Source organism: Lissotriton vulgaris, chromosome 5 (assembly GCF_964263255.1).
Source record: "Lissotriton vulgaris chromosome 5, aLisVul1.2, whole genome shotgun sequence".
Taxonomy (NCBI): Eukaryota; Metazoa; Chordata; class Amphibia; order Caudata; family Salamandridae; genus Lissotriton; species Lissotriton vulgaris.
The window spans coordinates 1604299025-1604317241 of record NC_141693.1 but is presented as its reverse complement, the minus strand read 5'-3'; the positions used below and the strand labels follow the sequence as shown (position 1 = coordinate 1604317241).

Here is an 18217-nt window from a genome sequence, read left to right as displayed (position 1 = left end):
GTGAAACCGAAGCTGAAATGAGCCAAGAGGCTCATTTCAGTTTCGCTTTTCTACGTGCTCAGGGGGCTATCTCAGCCCCCTCAGCACGTAGAAAGACAGGAGAGGTGTCATTGGAAAGGGGAGAATCTCCTCTTTCCAATGGTACCCCTCCCCAAGCAGGGATCCACCCACAGCACACCAGGGAGTGGGGAGCGGCCTCTTGGGCAAGGGCCTTTGCTCCCCCCATAAATAATTGGGTACATTCAGTCTTTCTGCCCCCCCTCCAGATAGGAGCAGTATCCCCAATCTGCCCCCGGGGGGCGAAAGCCCACTAGAAACCAGGGATTTTTTATGGCATTTCAATTAGGGCTGAGGGCTGCCCAAAACGGGCATGCCGATTCCCCACACCCCCGCAAAATTTATATTTTTTCTACCCCCTGGGGGGCAGAAAGCCCACTAGAAACCAGGGATTTTTAAATGGAAATTTATATTAGGAGAGGGGGCTGCCCAAAACGGGCATGCCAATGCCTCCACCCAACCCGCAAAAATTACAGACTTGAGGTTTGCAGGGGATTCTGGGTAGGAAAAAGTAGGGTAATCCACGCAAGCCATACCTCGCTGGACTCCTCTGGGTGGCTGGTTTTCAAAAATGTGTGGGATTGGTAGTTTCCCAAGATGGCCGCCGAGCCCGGGGCCAAAAACCAAGGTAACCTCCCCCTTGCAAAACCAGGTTGTTTTGTGGTAGGTAATTTTAAGGTCTCCTCAATACGTTTTGGGCCCTTGCCTGTTACGGGTACTTGACCCACCCACACGAGGGAGGTAACATTTTTATAGGGAGACCTGGGGGAACACTGGGTGGTTGGAAATTTGTGGATTCATCCAGATTCCAGAATGGTCTCACACAGTTTGAGGTTTGCAAGGGATTCTGGGTAACAGCCTGGTGAGAGCCAGACAAGTCACCCCATCCTGGAATCCCCTGGGTGTCTAGTTTTCACAAATGTATAGGTTTGCTAAGTTTCCCTTGGTGGCGGCAGAGCTAGGGTTCAAAATCTACAGCTAGGGACTTTGCCAAAAAAGTGTCCGTTTTCACTGTGAAAATGAAGCGTGTCCACATTATGTTTTGAACCGTTTCCTGTTGTGGGCACTAGGCCTCCCCACACAAGTGAGGTAGCATTTTTATCGGGAGACTTAGGGTAACAAAGAATTGCAGAGCAACTGTTATTACCTATTGACTTTCGATGCATTTCTGCCTTCCAAATGAAAGACAATGTATAAAACAGTAGTCACTTTGAAAAATGCCCTATAATTCTCAAACTAGAATGGGTACTCAGAATTTCGGAAATGTGCAAATAGCTACTGTTTCTAAACTCTATATTTTTTTCTAATTTCAGAAATACATAGGTGTCTTTCATCCCGATATTTCACTGTATAGATTTTCCCAAATGAATGGATATATACCCAGAACATAATAAAAAATCATTGCAAGACGCTGCTCAGTTACTGGCTCTGGGTTCGTCGGGTTCTTAGTGAACCTACAAGTCCTATATATCCCCACAACCAGCGGATGTAACGGTATATTGCTTTCAAACATCTGTCATAATTAGAAAAAGTTACGGGGGAAAATGTTGGCACAAATGGCTGTTTCTTTCAACTCATTTTAAATTTTTCCTATTTTCAACTGTTAGTTTCTTTACACCTTGGGAGCTCATGACGAGGTCAGCTCATCATGAGCTACGGCGCTCCGGTGCTCATGACGAGCTGAGCTTGTCATGACTGCGCCCGTTACGTGGAACGCTTGCATGCTGGGCTGATTCCCCTGCTGTGCTGAACGTTCCATAGGAACGGGTGTGGCCAAGACGAGCTCAGCTCGTCATGAGCACCGGTGCGCCGTAGCTCATGACGAGCTGACCTCGTCATGAGCACCGGGGCGATGTACACGCCCCCGCCCCCCAGCACAACTGGGGAAACAGCCCCGCACGAACGGGGATAAAGAAAAACTAGGAGCTACACAAATGACCGCTTGCTGAATTCAGAATTTTGTCTACTTTTTTAAAATGATTAGCTTTCCAGGATCCATTATTGCTTTCATACCCAATTCTATCATTAATTGGAAGTAGGTTGAAAGCACCAAAAATAGCAAAAGTAGGCTATGTCCCAGTAAAATGCCAAAACTGTGTAAAAATTTTGTTTTTTTAACAAAAGTCTGCCAGTACCTGAAAGCTGGGAAAATGGCGATTTCAGCCCCACAAACCTTTTGTTGATACAATTTGCAGGGAAATAACAAGACGCTTTCATTTGCAGACCTTTTTTCCTCATTGTGTCCTAAAACCAAAACAAAATGTTGCTGTAGTTTGGCTAATTTTTGAGTCCCCTGTCCAGGGGAATCCACAAACCCTGGGTCCCTTTGGAATCCCCATGATGTTGGAAGAAAAGGAAGCAAATTTGGCATGAATACCTTATGTGGTCAAAAAGTTATAGGGGCCTAAGCGGAAACTACCCCAAATAGCCAAAAACGGGCTCAGCAAACAAAAAAAAAAAAAAGGGGAGGGGGGGACGAGGCATAGCAGCGATAGAAGTAAAAACCAAAACATAAATAAAAGCAATTGTCATTTACAATGTCAATAGCTCAAACTCACCTAAATGCAAGACATATTGCACTGCAGATGCTTGTTCAGTTTTATATAGCGCAAACATCAGCACCAGTTACATTACACAAGGACATATTCATGTTTTGAATCACAGGATGTTGAGCCAACGTTAAGCTCGAACCTGCATTCTCAGCTGAAAGTCGGCAGCACTAGGCTTAGCCACACCTCGCCCCCAAGAACGAAAGCATTTTGAATATTATATACAACAAAGTCATAGTTGCTGCTTATCTCTTATGCAACTTATAACAATTGACAAAGCCAATAGTCCTCACTTGTTGTAGATGTAATGTTACTTGGTGTGTTATATATCTAAATGAATGGACAGAAGTAGCAAAATACCAGTGGGGCAGCACACTATGCTAAGCCCAGATTTTTAGCTTAAGTGATTTAAGCTACGCCCTTGATTACATCGTAGACACGCCTATGAGAGAGACCCTCCACCCCCCCCTGCCCAATTTTTTCATCCCACTTAAAACCCAGACTATAAGAATAGCCTTTTAGTGTATTCATAGATTGCTAAGGACTAGATCACACTGCTGGAGTCCTGTAGCAGTGACAGGACAAAGCCTCGGACTGCGTGGGGTTTATGACACTAAAGTGCTAAGAGCAAGCTTGCCTTATTCGTTCAAGAGGAAGCTCTTCCTCCGGGTAGGAAGCACACTCTGATAGAAAAGTTCTCCCACAGCTTGGCAGAGGTTTGCCTTGTCAAGGAGAAGGGGGTTCTCACTGCAGGAAGGAAGCTCGCCTTGTCATGTGGACTTTCTTCATGCCATAAGTCCACCCTGATGATGAGAAGCTTACTCTACCCTGGAAAGACTTCACTTTGTCTGGTTGAAGCTAAGCCTGCAGAATGTAATCTTGTTTTCTTTGGTGCCTTCCATACATGCTAGGAGCTCTCCTAGCCAGAACGCTGCCCTATGTACATAAAGTCTTCTTACCAGAATGCACTTCTCCTTTAAGATGCGCACCTCCGGCTTTACACGATTCAGAAGGCTCAGGATCTGCTCATTTCCCTTCAGGTACCCACACTTGGGAGCTATGGAGGACAAGATAAAGATAAGCAGAGGGAAGATACATCAGTTAGGAATGTGACCTGTAGAGGTAAATATCAATACATGGACACCAACATAACAAAATGCTAGTGGCAGCAAGATCAAGTGCTCTATGGCATCCTACATCGCCTTCCTTAACAGACAGGGCTGGCTCCTCAAAGCCTGGGGCTCCGAGAGCCCTCCTTTTCTCTTCATGCTACCTTCATGACTTGGGACCAGGGGTAGCATAGGCTGAGTCAGTGCTAGCACACAGCGTCTACTGCTACCTCTGTTGACCCCATTCATATTCATATAACTGGGAAAAAGGGGAAAAGCATATGTAGGAAACTGGTTCTGTGTAGACTATAATAAACTGAGGTATAGTGCGCACCAAGTCCAGTGGATCCCCAAAGGTATAGCAGAGGTTAAAGTAGATAATACCTTACTCTCTTGTGGTAGTGTGTTTGAGCAGTCAGGCTTATCAGAGGGTAGTTTTGTACACACTCAGGCAAGAAATGATGTCACACACTCAAATACTGGATCCAGACAAATGGTTTGTACAAAAAGTTGTTATTTTGTTGTTTTATTTCTAGAACCAACATTTACTCAGTGGCAGGTAAGGTATACTTTTCATACAATGATAATTTTCAAAATACAATGAACACTGGTTTTGTAGAAATATTCAGAAAATATTGAGAAAACTATTTGTAAACTGTTCAAAAACACTTGAAATTACTCAGATTACTTTTCTAATCTGGCATGAAACAAAGTCCTAACACAGTCTAAGCAACGCAGGACATCAGTAAACAGGGTAACTTAACGGCTCTAAGCTACTTGTGTTGCAGTACAAGACAGTTCAACACTTAAAAGATTTTTCTGAGAAAACCCACCATACAATCCTATGGTAAAAAACGAAGTGTTAGGTTTATAGGTAAGTAAACTGTTTAAGGATTGGAGTTTTGGAATGGGTGGGGGTTAGAACCAAAGTTCAGATTGGTACTCAAGGGGCACCACCAGCGCCACTAGAGCTGCTGGGTGCCAATATTAGCCAATGGGGCACCTCAGCTGGTGGCTGCTCATGAGCAGGTCACTCCATCTTGGGAGACAAGCTCCTGGAGTTAAGGGAAGGGCAAAGGGGGTCCCAGGTTAGCACCACATCCACACCTCCACCGGGGCAGGGGAAGCAGGGGGCAAGGCGCTCAGTAGGGGTCAGGAGCCCAATGCTTTCCGATGGAGGATGTCAGTTGAGGAAAAGGACTGCAGGCTGGAGTCAGAAGACTGGACGAAGGAAACCAATGACTGGAGGATGAAGTTGAAGAGTTGCTGGACACTAGGACACTGTTGGTTGGGCAACTCAGGACTCCGGGGCTTTCGTGTCAGGATTTTCTCAGCGGTTCCGGTTGGGGGACCCTTCAGGAGGAAGCTGTAGACGCTGAGGAGAAAGTCAGTGGAGGTCGTCCAATGCCTTTGAAGCGCCCTCTTTGTGGACCCTGCCCATCCTAGGGGGAGGAGGCATGATACCTCTGCCAAGGATGTGCTTTGTTTCCAGAGCCAGAGAGCAAAGGCTCTTCACCCAGGGATCCACAAATCGGTCTGGTGGTGGCAGAAGGCTGGGAGCCAGTCAGAACCCACACCAGGGTAGGTCGTGTTTCAGGGGGCATCTCTAAGAGGCCCTCCGAGTGCATTTTTCATTAAATCCCACATTGGCATCATTGTGGTTTTAATGTGCTGGGAAGTTTGATACCAAACTTCCCACGTTTCAGTAAAGCCATCATGGAGCTGTGGAGTTCGTGTAGAATAACTCCCAGCCCATGCACTCAAAACCGCTCCACTGTACTTACAATGACTGTGAATATCACTCACACTGTGTGGGTATATTGCTCCTGTGGCTATACCCTCACCTGGGATGGTTCCCCCTTCATTTTGGACTGTAAGGCCTGCTAAAGGGGTGACTTACCAATGCCACAGGCAGTGTTGGTGGGCATTGCACACAGTGATGTGTGCATGTTGACTCTTCAGTTTGGTCTGCACCAAAACAAGCAGCCTGCCATGGCACTGTAGGTGTGTTAAGGTGAGGGGTCTCTGAGGTGGTATAATGCATGCTGCAGTCCTCAGAGGCCCTCTCTGGTCACAAGGTCCTTGGTACCAGGGGTACCTTTTACAAGGGACTTACATGTGGCCCAGAGATGTGCCGACTTGGGTACGAAGTCAATCGAATAAAAAAAAGTTTGAAATCAAGTACAGGTACAGGGCCTTCTGCAGTCTAATATTTGTCCAGCGCCAGTTGTAGGCACATGCATGATGCAGCATTGGGTATCTCGTCCTGGCAAAAAGTTCTGGTACTTGTGGAACAGAGTATGTACAACTGGTTCAAATAGATCTACAAAAACCTTGACCAATATTGTGAACAAATATATAGGTCTGTAAGAGACCGGGTCTGGAGTGGTATCCCACGTTTGGTGAGGAACAACAGCAAGTGGGGGAGCCTCTACTGAGGCAACTTTCTTGTCGAATTCTACCAGGAACCAGTTGAAGCAGAAAGTTTCCCCAGAATTTAGGTCTCAGATTGTAGCCCTTACCTCTTCCTCAGAAGTTGGCGCCTTCAGTCTCTTGTTCCTTTGGTTCTAGTTGTTGCTTGTGTAGATCTCTTGAATAGGGGATGTGCTTGCTTGATTTGTGCAGGGAACAGAGCTTTTAACGTTCTATAGGAAGTTGCAAATGTTTCAGGATGGTCTTTCACTGTTGTCATATCATAACCCCCTGGGGCTTCAGGTTAGGAATGAGCGTGGGGGACTGTTTCTTAGTAGCCAGCCAGTGAAGTAGTTTGCGTGGTATATCACCTGTTTCACATTCATCCCTGTGAAGCCATCCAAACATTGTGGCCAGGCCCATGAAGAAGTTATACAGTTGTGCATATTTTAACTTTGCTTACTCTATTTGGTCGGTCTGCCCTTATCTTTGGATCTTGTGATCGGGCTGGGCAATTTCCATCTCCAACTCTACGATGGTGGCGTCCCTGCGCCTCTTCTGCTCTCAAACACAAGTCAGGACCTATGCCTAATCACGACCGTAAAAGCTCCCACACAGTGGCTGCAGATTGTATCAAATTGGTATTAAGTGCAAAAAAGGTGTCTGCGTCCAGTCTTAGGAATGTATTGAAACCATTGTGTGTCAGCTATCATGCATTTAATCTTCACATGCTATGTGGCATTTCGTTGTTGACTCAAAAGTATAGAATTATCGAGAGGTGATCTGGAAACCCCCTCAGTAGAATATTTATGCCTGCAAAGTCATGGGCGTCCAAGGTGGGGAAAAGGATTCCTTAAAAATAAGCTATAGGCACCTGTCTCCCCTGGCGGCGGGCTGGAGCCTGCCGGGACTGCCTGCCGGTGCTGTGGACACTACCGTGCAGCCCGTTGAAGAAACGCTGCAGTCTGGGGCCTCGACACTGCCCCGACACTCCCCCGACACTGCCGTGCACCCTTGGGTCGCCTGGAGCCTGCAGAACGGAGCTACTGCGGGAAGTGCCGACGGTGGAGGCGGCAAGCACTGCTAAGGCCACGGAGGACTGGATCCCTCCGCTGGAGCGCCAACCCCCGGTCTACGCGGCCCGCGCCTGGAGACAACAGAACGGAGCTCAAGAGCCAAAACCAAAAAGTCAATGGAACACCTGATGGCGGCACTGTAGAAGTGCTTTTACCTGAATCCGGCTGTATTGGGTCCTGGTGCACCTGGTGCACTGGCGCGCTGTTGGATCGGTGCCCTGAGGCGGGCGGGAGTCGCAGGGACGTCGACGGACGACAGGAGCTTGTCCCGTCTGCGCCGAGTGCTGGAGGCGATCGGAGGAGTGGCGCCGCCGCCCAGGGAGCTGCCGGAGTGGAGCCCTGAGGCAGGCGGGATCAGTGGAGACAACGGTCGGCAGGAGCTTGCCCTTTCCGCGCCGGGAGCTGGAGGTGACGCCGCTCAGGGGGGGGATGCCTGAATGAGCTCTGAGGCGGACGGAAAAGCACAGGGGAATTGCAGGAAAGGGGAAACAGCCATCGGGAAACGCACTACAACACCCATCGAGGCGATAGGGGCTGCAGCCCTGATGCTCTGACCGTACACGAACATTATCCAGCAACCTGCCAGAAGTCGATGCACACGGCAGCTGGATACACTGACTAGACCATCGTTAAATAACCTTGCTATCAACATCAACGCACTTGCTGAGCAGAACTCACAAAAAAGGTATTTATTTACCCCACTCGCCTGTACACATATTTGAAAAACCTCTTTTGTTCAAAATGGCCGGGGCCATAAAACTGTATTAATAAATCCCCTCCTATACCTCTGTTGCTCACGAGGCTCCTCAACTTAACTCCCCCACACAAGACCTCCATTGCAGAGATAAGACTCCCTCCCAACAAGCCAGGAACTGGGCTTGCTCTAATAGAAACTGAAACTGTACTTCCCTGTTCTCAAAGCACCACAACAGACAGAGGACTACCGTCTCCATCTTCCCTATTGGGCGGCCATTTTAGACTGGTCTCTCTCTCTCTTTGGCGGCCATCATGGACTAGTCATTCCCACTATCTGGCCATTCCCTAAGAACTGGCCTTTTTAGATAACGCACTTTACATAGCTCTGTATTTAAACCCTCGTGTGATTAAGTGCCTGCCTATTATTGCAGTACTATACCCCTACTTGTATTTTGTACATTTTTACTTACATTTACATTTTGTATTTAAACACTTGTGTGATTAAATGTCTGCCTTTATTGCAGTACTATACCTCTACTTGTATTTTGTACATTTTTTGTAACCTGCACACATCTCACTTTTCTTCAATGGTAATGTACCGAGCGCTACCTCAAATTTTTCTGGCAGCTCACTAGTATCAATATTGCTTCATGCAGCTTTTTGGTGGCACCGGTATTTTGTTTCAGTATATCATCAGTATTATTCTTTTATTTGTGTACTGTACATCTCTGTAAGCTGCACCTATTTCACTTTTATTCTGGAAATGCACCGATTGATACCACTTATATTTTTGTATATTTCTGTACATTGTGTAAGCTGTACCGTCTGCTACCATATATATATATATATATATATATATATATATATATATATATATATATATATATATCTGTATATTTTTGTACATTGTGTAAGCTGCACCCATTTCACTGTTTATTTTTGGTTTGCACAGATTGCTACCTCTATATTTTGGTTATTTTTGTTACTCACTAGTGTCACTTGTGTACCACGTAACTTACTGTCTGCATTGTTCTTTGCACAGATTGATACCTCTATATTTTGGTTATTTTTGTTACTCACTAGTATCACTTGTGTACCATGTAATTTACTGTCTGCATTGTTCTTTGCACATGTGTATCACTATCGTCCACCCTCCCATACCCACCGTTACCGCCACACCCACCTAAACCGCCATCCCAACATGGAGCCCATCGGCAAGCACACATATAAAATCAACTACCCATCCACACTCGCCAAAAAAGCCGCTAAACGCTTTAAACACAACTTCCTGAGGTCCCACCCTGAAACCCCCTTTGTCGACACCTACTTCTCACCGATCAATGGATCCCTGAACATCGATATCATCTTCCACACCACTCGCAGAGCTCAATGGAGAAAAACGTTCCTCACCTTACTCACTGTCTCCACCACCAGGAAATCCGCTCATGGCTTAACTCTCTCCATCACACCATCCCTACTCTTCCTAGGCAGAACCACCATTACTATCTACAATAACGGGATTGTCCTAATTCAATCCACAGACAGGAACCTGGAACTACTAGTCAACATGTTTCCCACTTTCAAAGAGAACCTCTCCAACCATCGGACTTCCACTCACATCCCCTCCAGTAATATCACCCCTGACTTCACAGCCCCCACCCACAACCCTTCTAACCTAGCTCAGCACCAGAACGACACGCACCTCACCTCTTCCCCCATCACACCAGTCACTCACCCACCTGCTGTAACCACCCCACACTCCTCAATCACAGACACAAATCTCTCCCCCTCATACACCAGCCGCCCCCACACCTCCATCACTGGGACCCCCACTCATACCACTCCCACTCCTCTCCCCCCTGACATCACAGACCCCACCCACAACCCCTCTAACCTAGTTCAGCACCAGAACGACACGTATAACGACAAATCCCACCCTTTATCCCCCCCCATTCTTAGCCCTCACTACCACCCTCTAACTAACCCCGCAGAGCACACCACATCTATTAACTTAACTCCTCCTCCCCATAACAGGACCATCACCAATCCCATCTCCCCTCCCACTCTTAGTCCCCACTACCCTACCTGCTCCCCCATCACCACTAACCTACACTCAACCTCCACCCGGCTCTCTCCGCCTGCCACTAACGCCCTCATCTACACCACCAACCTCCTCCCTACTTCATCCACACCCATCACTCCAAAACCCACCATCCCCTCTAACACCAACCCGTACACTGACACCACGGAACCCTGCTCGAACACCAACCCACCCCCCCCCCCACCCGCACGCTCATTCTCAGGTTAGTCACGCACCCTTGATGCCCATCCCCAACACCAAGGCTTATCCCACGCTGGCCAAGATCAGGTCCACCCTCCTCCAGCTCAAAGAAGACATTCACACCATCAAGGAAGACGTGCACACCATCAAAGAACAACTCTGCACACTCCCCAGACACCCCTCACTCACCACCACCCCCCCTACCAAATTGCCCCCCACCCTTCCGGATGACTCTCCCACTCTGCACCCCCCGCACTGGACCACGATCCCTATCCACAATCGCAACAACCGCCCCCGTCGCTCACGCAACCCTCTTTCTGACCTCGACACACTCACCCTCCTACGATCCTACGACCCAGCTCCCCTGAACAAAAAAACCGCCACACACCTCTCCATTCCCACGATACATTCAAATCCTCGTAGACCCCCCACACTAAACAAAAGAATCTCCGTCCCTAATAACCTTAGAAAAGTCCCCCTCTCACTAGTACCCTCTACTTCCCTTGACACACCCCGTCTCAAATGCACTCTCCTCAACTGCAGATCGGCCTCTAGACACTCCTCCGCAATCGCTGATCTCATCCTAACATTGGACCTTGACCTAATAATTTTAACTGAAACCTGGCTAACTGAAACTCACACCTATAATGGACATTTTGGTTCCCCCCAACTACCACATCATCAGACTTGACAGGTCTGGCAAGATAGGTGGTGGAATCGAATGCATATACAGGAACAACCTTTCTGTTCTGAAAGTCACGACACCTTCCCTACCCTCCCCATCTTCCTGTGAATACATCTGCCTCGATATTAACAGTGAGGGCAAACCGATATGCTCTCTTCACGGCATTTACCACCCACCCAGGGACAACCTCACCTTCGCCCAACAAATCATGGATATGATCTTAACCAATTCCGGGCGACAGCTCACCCAAATATACCATGGTGACTTCAACCTCCACTGGAACGATCACAATGATGCGGTGGTAAATAGTCTTAAAAATTTCCTGAATGCCCTTGACCTCAAACAACTTTGCAACAACCCGACCCACGAGAAAGGCTCTATCCTCGACCTTATCATCTCCAAAGAGGACGCTATCCAACTTGAATCTATCCAACCCTGTGACTGGTCAGATCATATTGTCACTTTCTTCATCAATGAAAAGGTCAAATTCAACACGGTGCATTCCACCAAGCCTAAAGTCTGAAAAGAGACCTGAAAAAACTCAACCCAAACTCCCTACCCCCTAGCAGCTGCGACCTCCTACGCCCTCCTACCGGCGCCACGGACGTCCAATTCCTGACTGACCACTATCTCTTCGCCATGACTTCAATAATTAATGAGGCTGCTCCCTTGCAGCTAAAAAGAGCCTCTGCTAAAATCTCCAATCCATGGTACGACGGGAGTCTGAATGAGGACAGACGAGCGATGCGAATGGCAGAGTGCACTTGGAGATCAGCTCCCTCTGCAGTGCACCTAAAAACCCTGAAGGAAAAGAGAGACGCCTACTTCAGGAAAATAAAGCGCTCAAAATCTGACTTCTTCAGCCTCCAGCTCGACCAAGCAAAAAACCGCCCGAGAAAACTGTTTGAGCTAATTAGAACTCAATCTAAGGAACAACCCCAACCACTCAGCACTAGGCGCGAAGCACCCTCCTGTGAAGACTTCGCTGCTTTCTTTATCCAAAAAACTGACAACATAAAGAGTGATCTCCTCATTGACGCAAGCCTTTACTCCAAACCCCACTGCATAGCACCTAATGATCCAAAAAGCAATGCCACATGGTCATCCTTTCACACATACTCTGAAGAGGAAATTAGCAAAATGATCAGCACCTTGAAACCTTCCAATCACCTCACGGCCCCCCTCCCTGCTAACGCTGTCAAAGACTTTACCCCTTTGCTCCTTCCACTCTGGACTAAAATTATCAACAGCTCACTGCAACAAGGAACCATCCCTGACTCACTCAAAGTTGGACAAGTCACACCTTTACTAAAGAAACCTACAGCCGACCCATCTGATCTAAACAATTACCGTCCCATTACCAATATTCCCACTCTCGCTAAACTCCTGGAAAAATGCGCACAACTACAATTGACTAAACACATTGATCAGTTTGATCTCCTCAACCCTCATCAATCAGGTTTCCGAGCAGGACACAGTACAGAAACTGCTATGACTCACATAATAGACGACGCCCTTCAAATCCTAGATCAAAATGATACCTGCCTCCTCATCCTTCTGGATCTCTCTTCAGCATTCGACACCGTCAAACATGAGAATTTACTCAGACTTTTAAACACAAGAATGGGTCTATCTGGGACCGTTCTCAAGTGGTTCACTTCCTTCCTTCACAACAGGTCGCAGAAATTCGAGAGCAACAACCTGATGTCCTCGCCTATACCGGTATCGTTAGGCGTCCCCCAAGGATCCTCCTTATCCCCAACTTTGTTCAACCTAGTTATGGAACCTCTCACCACCTTGCTACAAGCATCCAATGTTCTCTTCCACATGTACGCCGATGACACCCAACTATATCTCAAATTACAATCCCCCAAAGACGTTTTACTCCTGAACTCAACGATCAGAAGCACCCAATCCTGGCTTGCCGATAATCATCTCAAACTCAATGCTCTGAAAACAGAGTTCCTTCTGATCTCACCTCCAGAGAAGATCGCTACCACTCAACTTTGGCTTAAACACCTAACTGCACTCAATGTCCAACCCACCATCGTGGACTCAGCAAAATCTTTAGGCATAACACTCGACACCAATCTCAACATGCAGCAACATATCAGCAAGGCAACTAAGGGAGCGAACTACCAAATAAATACCTTGAGGAGACTTAAACCCTTCCTCCCAGCCAAAGACTTCCAAACTGCAGTACAAGCACTAGTCATTCCTCGAATAGAATACGGCAGCACCGCTCTCTGCGGTCTCCCTCTAACCACTACTGCACCCCTAAGAGCTTCTCTAAACGCTGCAGCGAGACTCATCACTGGGTCAAAAAAACACTCGCATATCTCCCCTGACTTGAAATCTCTGAACTGGCTGCCTTTTGAAGCCAGAATACATCTGAAAATCGCCTGCATGACACACAAGGCTGTACACCTGAGCTCACCCGGATACCTCACCCAGAAGCTGACAATCTCTGGCGGCTCTAGAAATACTAGAGGCACAAACAATCTTCTGCTAAAACCTCGAAGATTCCGGAAGGCAAAACTTATAAACGCTCCTTCTCAGGAATGGCACCCAGGATCCGGAACTCACTCCCTCCTGAAACCAGGCTCATATCATCCATCACACTCTTTAAGAAAGAAGTAAAAGCTATCCTCATGGCTAAATACACTTGAGCTATTGACGTCAAGGAAAGACGTTGGTTTTTAAGTAGCTGCACCGATATGTATTATCTGGTCGATCCCTGCGATTATTTGTATTACTTGTGTTGTTGATTTACCTGTCGGCCTATGCTTTCACTTTTTTGTACCACTTGCATTATTGATGTAACTGTTCTACTGTGCTTCCTTCCATTCTTACCCCTCCCCACTTATTACCTACAATTACGCCATATCTAATGGCTTGTTATGTATGCTCTGTAAAGCTCTCTGATATCTGCAAAGATCTGGTTCGCGCTATATAAAACTTTCAAAATAAAATAAATAAATAAAAGAGAGTTCCCTCTCTGAGCAACTTACCTTTATTTTCCGACAAGAAGAGAAAACAATGCAAAAACCAAATTATAATTATGGCTATGATTTAAATATGTGCACAATACTGTGCTTTGTTTTAAGCCATAAACAACCAACTTCCTCGTAAGAGTCCCTGCTTTATGTTCCAAATGCTACCAAGAAGAAATATAACCTCTTACTCTCTTTCTTCTCGTCCTTATCCGTTTCCATCTTAGTGGATCCCTAGATGGAAATAGGTAATAAGAGACTGTCAGAGATCTATCGAGGTAGGTATGTATACATTAGACATACTGCACATGGGATGATCGCTTATGTTTGCTCACCTCATCTTTTGGAGGAGGGTCTGGAATAGGAATATCCAATTCCGCATGAATTAATGTTAGGTCAGAAATATTCAGAGCGTCCTCCTGAAAACAAACACTGATCAGTACAAACAGATTCATTGTTAACACAAATGCATGCGATGCAGACGTGAGGAGAGCACTAACAGTCACAATGTGGTGGCATCACAACAGGGGGCACACTTAGGTCAGTCTGTGTGAAGCCCTGTCCTAAAAACATGACCAAATACAATAAGAAAAATATTCATGATTTCTTAACTTCTAAAAGGAGGCTATAAATCAGGTATTACAATATTCCATGAAGACACACTACAATATTAACACACATATCAAGCTATAAGTTTAAACGAAGGAACATTAATTTGCTCATTTCAACTTCTATACATGCTTGAACTCAATTATGAAAAGAAGTAATAGAAGGGCAGTAAAATACAACCTCTATGCCATTATTGTTAGTTTATCCAATACTTCTAAACGTTACACTACAAGACAAGGTTTAACATTTAAGCCTAAACCAACAATAAGAAAAGAAATCTATACCAGAGTCTAACAGGGAATTGGGGTGAGCATAAGGATGCGACTTATGTATTGGGGGTGTCCCTGAGTAGTACCAATCCCACAAAAGGAATAGCATGAAGACATAAGCACTTTGAGAAAGTAAAGCTCTTCCAGCAATTTGCAAAATAGAAAATGTACACAGTTCAAATGCTCATGAACTGATGCTTTTGGGTTTGTTCAGGTAATGGGCAAACGGTGTGATTTGACCCACCTAAGGGCAGCATAACTACTGGTTATTCAGAGCATCCAAACGAAACTTATTCATTAAGTATATAAAATTGCGGAGCAGTTACAATGCACGTTTTTTGGATGGCCATACTACTACTTTAGTGGTCTCACCAGGCTCATGTTTTCCCAAGAAAATCATAATTAAAAAATGTATATACACTTTTGGCTAGCCCTCTTCATCCAATGTTATGTTCAAGAATTATTCACATTTGTCATTGGGTCCTTCACTTCAGCCATTGGATCTTTTCACTAATGGCATTTTGCTTTGTTACACTTGATGTAACCAGCCTATATACGTGCATAAAAAAGGAATTTGCTATAAATGCCCTTGAATTCTATCTGGGACAGAGAGCAGCAGAGCACTTGGGTCACAATGAGATGTTAACTAACATCATTCTATCCAAAAACTTTTTCTCCACGATGCCACATGGTATCAACAGACCCAGGGGACTGCGATGGGGTCCAGGTTTGCTCCCGCCTACGCTGGGCTCTTTATGGGCTAGTTTGAGCGGGAGCATGCCTGGGGCAGCCGGGCATCGCAGTGGTCGGATTATGTGATTTACTGGGGCAGGTACATTGACGATGTGATCATGTTATGGAATGGCCCTGCCCCAGACCTCCTGGCCTACTATGAATACCTCAATGACAACCCTTTTAATGTACGCCTCACAATGGAATACAGCAATAAGGAGATCAACTTCCTTGATGTGACATTTTTTGTCAAAAATAATAAGATCAACAGTAAGACCCATAGGAATGCCACCAGTTGCAATAGTACTCTACATTTTGATAGTGCACATCCCCCTCACGTCATCAATAACATCCCATATGGGGAGATGATTAGGATGCGACGCAATTGCAGTACTTCAGATACCTTTCAAAAAAACATCCATGAGACTACAGAACGTTTCATACAACGGGGGTACCCCCCCCCAGTATCTTGAATAAGGCACACAAGAGAGCCATTAAAGTTACTAGGGAGGTGACCCTGGCCACGTCGGAAAAACAAAAGTCTAAGCAACCATTTATTGCGTTTACTACACCATATACAGAGGAGAGTGGTAGAATTTACAATACCCTCCGCAAGCATTGGCATCTGCTCACAGCCATTCTTAGCCTGCTGGGGATTTTGCCTGCCAAACCTAGAGTAACATACAGACGAGGAAACAATCTTTGCCCGAGTTACATCACAAGGGAGGAAAAAAACAGTTTGGTTAAACAACAAATTGATGGGTTTCTATACCTGTAGAGGCTGCAATATGTGCAAGTTAGGCAAGGACAAAACGAAAGAATTTTGTTTTAATACTACACGAGTACATAAGATCAACCATTTCATTAACTGCAATACTGAGTATGTAGTTTATGTCTTGGGATGTCCGTGTGGACAAATACATGTGGGCGCTAAAAGTGAGAGTACAGGAACATGTTAGAGCCCATAGAAACGGTGATCTTAAGTACCCAATGACCCATCATATGCAGGAGAGACACACTCCGGAAGACACCATATGATTTATGGGTATAGATCATGTCCCCATACACCCTAGAGGTGGGGATAGACTGCTAGCCTTAAGAAAGAAGGAGGCAACCTAGATCTGCAAATTAAGAGCAGTAGAGTTCGGTCATAATTTTGATGATGAGATGATGATGAGATGCATTATTTTTTGACATGAAAATTCACTGCATTGGGCCTTATAAAGTTTTATATGGATCTGTATGTTTTGTATCACTGTTATCATCTGTCCCTGTTTTATACAAACAATGCTTTGTCTTATATCACATATGCGGGACTCACTAAAAACGATCTGAATATATAGTGTGTAGGAGAACCTTATATACTGTGGAAAAGATAAATATCATTGGTAGGCGCAATCTGTGAATGTTGCCCAAAAAACTGTGTATTGTATTGCATCATATAAATGCCTATCTGTATGTTCCTCACTAAAAGATGACGGATGCCAAAAAATGAACAATCCAAATAGATATGATAACTCTGTCCTGTGTCTTTGCATGGTGAAACAATGTTTTATTGCTTTATACTTAAACTTTCTTCTTTTCTATTCATCTTCTCCTTAAAAAATAAATGCAATTCTTACTGAGCGATGGCAATTCTACGTGACGGAGATTATACCCCTAACTGTGATCCCCGTGGACGGTAATTGTTCCAATTCTCCTTTTTCATATTGCGTCTTTATTCACCATAATCCTTTTGGATCGGTTTTTTTACCTCTCTAACATGGTCATTATCCCCATTTGATAGATACGTTGATGATATTGGGCTGGAAATACCCTCCTTCCATGGATTGAAAGGTTTTGAATATTCAAAGATGGCCACCACTTCTGTTTTGGACGAAAATAATTTTTCTTTTTTGATTACGATAAGTCTTTTTGACCATTTTTTGGCCACCACTTCATTTCTACCACTGAAAGTCTTTGACCATCCCAAGATGGCCACCACTTGCATTTGATTGGGCATATCGTTAATAATAGGACGGAATTACCTTCCAGCTTTCGTTGTACAATATTGGTACCCTTATCCTTTTGATACAAATAGTTTTATATATATATATATATATATATATATATCCTTGTTATCTTGGGATTACCTCATATATATATATATATATATATATATATATATATATATATATATATATATATATATATATATATTCTCCAATCCTGTCTTTTACATCAGTAAACAGGCGCTGACTCCGTGGGGTCTTGTTCAGAAACAAGTTTATTTTCTTAAGTGCTCAGATATATATATATATATATATATATATATATATATACACATTGAACCACATTAGGTATTAGACAGATATTCGTTATGTTACAATATGGCGGCCGTGTTTTACAAGGACTGCCGGTTTCGCGTCTCTATCGTCTGTGTTAGACTCACACAGGTGTGTGAAATTAGTCAATTAGTTGGGGATATATATATATCGACTTTGATATCACCGACTTCTACCAGGTGCTATACGTACTGGAGGAGTGAAGACGCACATTGAAGGAGACCTGTCGAGCCGTATTTTACCACCTTTTCGCGGTAAGAGCTTATGCAAATCTACACTCGTGGGGACTCCCATGTTGGACATCGTGTCTACTTTAAGGGTATTTGGGAGCAGTTTTTTCAGCCTATTTTCTACCTGCACAGCTGCGTGTTGAGCGCAAAATTCTGCTTGTTTATATTAATTTTTTTAATATATATACCCACAGT

General features: G+C 45.1%; 1 protein-coding gene across 1 annotated transcript in view; it reads right to left on the bottom strand.

The window, feature by feature from the left end:
* PSME2 (proteasome activator subunit 2) overlaps nt 1–18217 on the bottom strand; it is a 103342-nt gene that overhangs the window by 52317 nt on the left and 32808 nt on the right. The window contains exons 4-6 of the mRNA XM_086923749.1: nt 14194–14277; nt 14050–14092; nt 3566–3663 (exon numbers count right to left, since the gene is read on the bottom strand). Of these exons, the coding sequence (XP_086779875.1) occupies nt 3566–3663; nt 14050–14092; nt 14194–14277 (225 nt within the window). The remainder of the gene's footprint in view (nt 1–3565; nt 3664–14049; nt 14093–14193; nt 14278–18217) is intronic.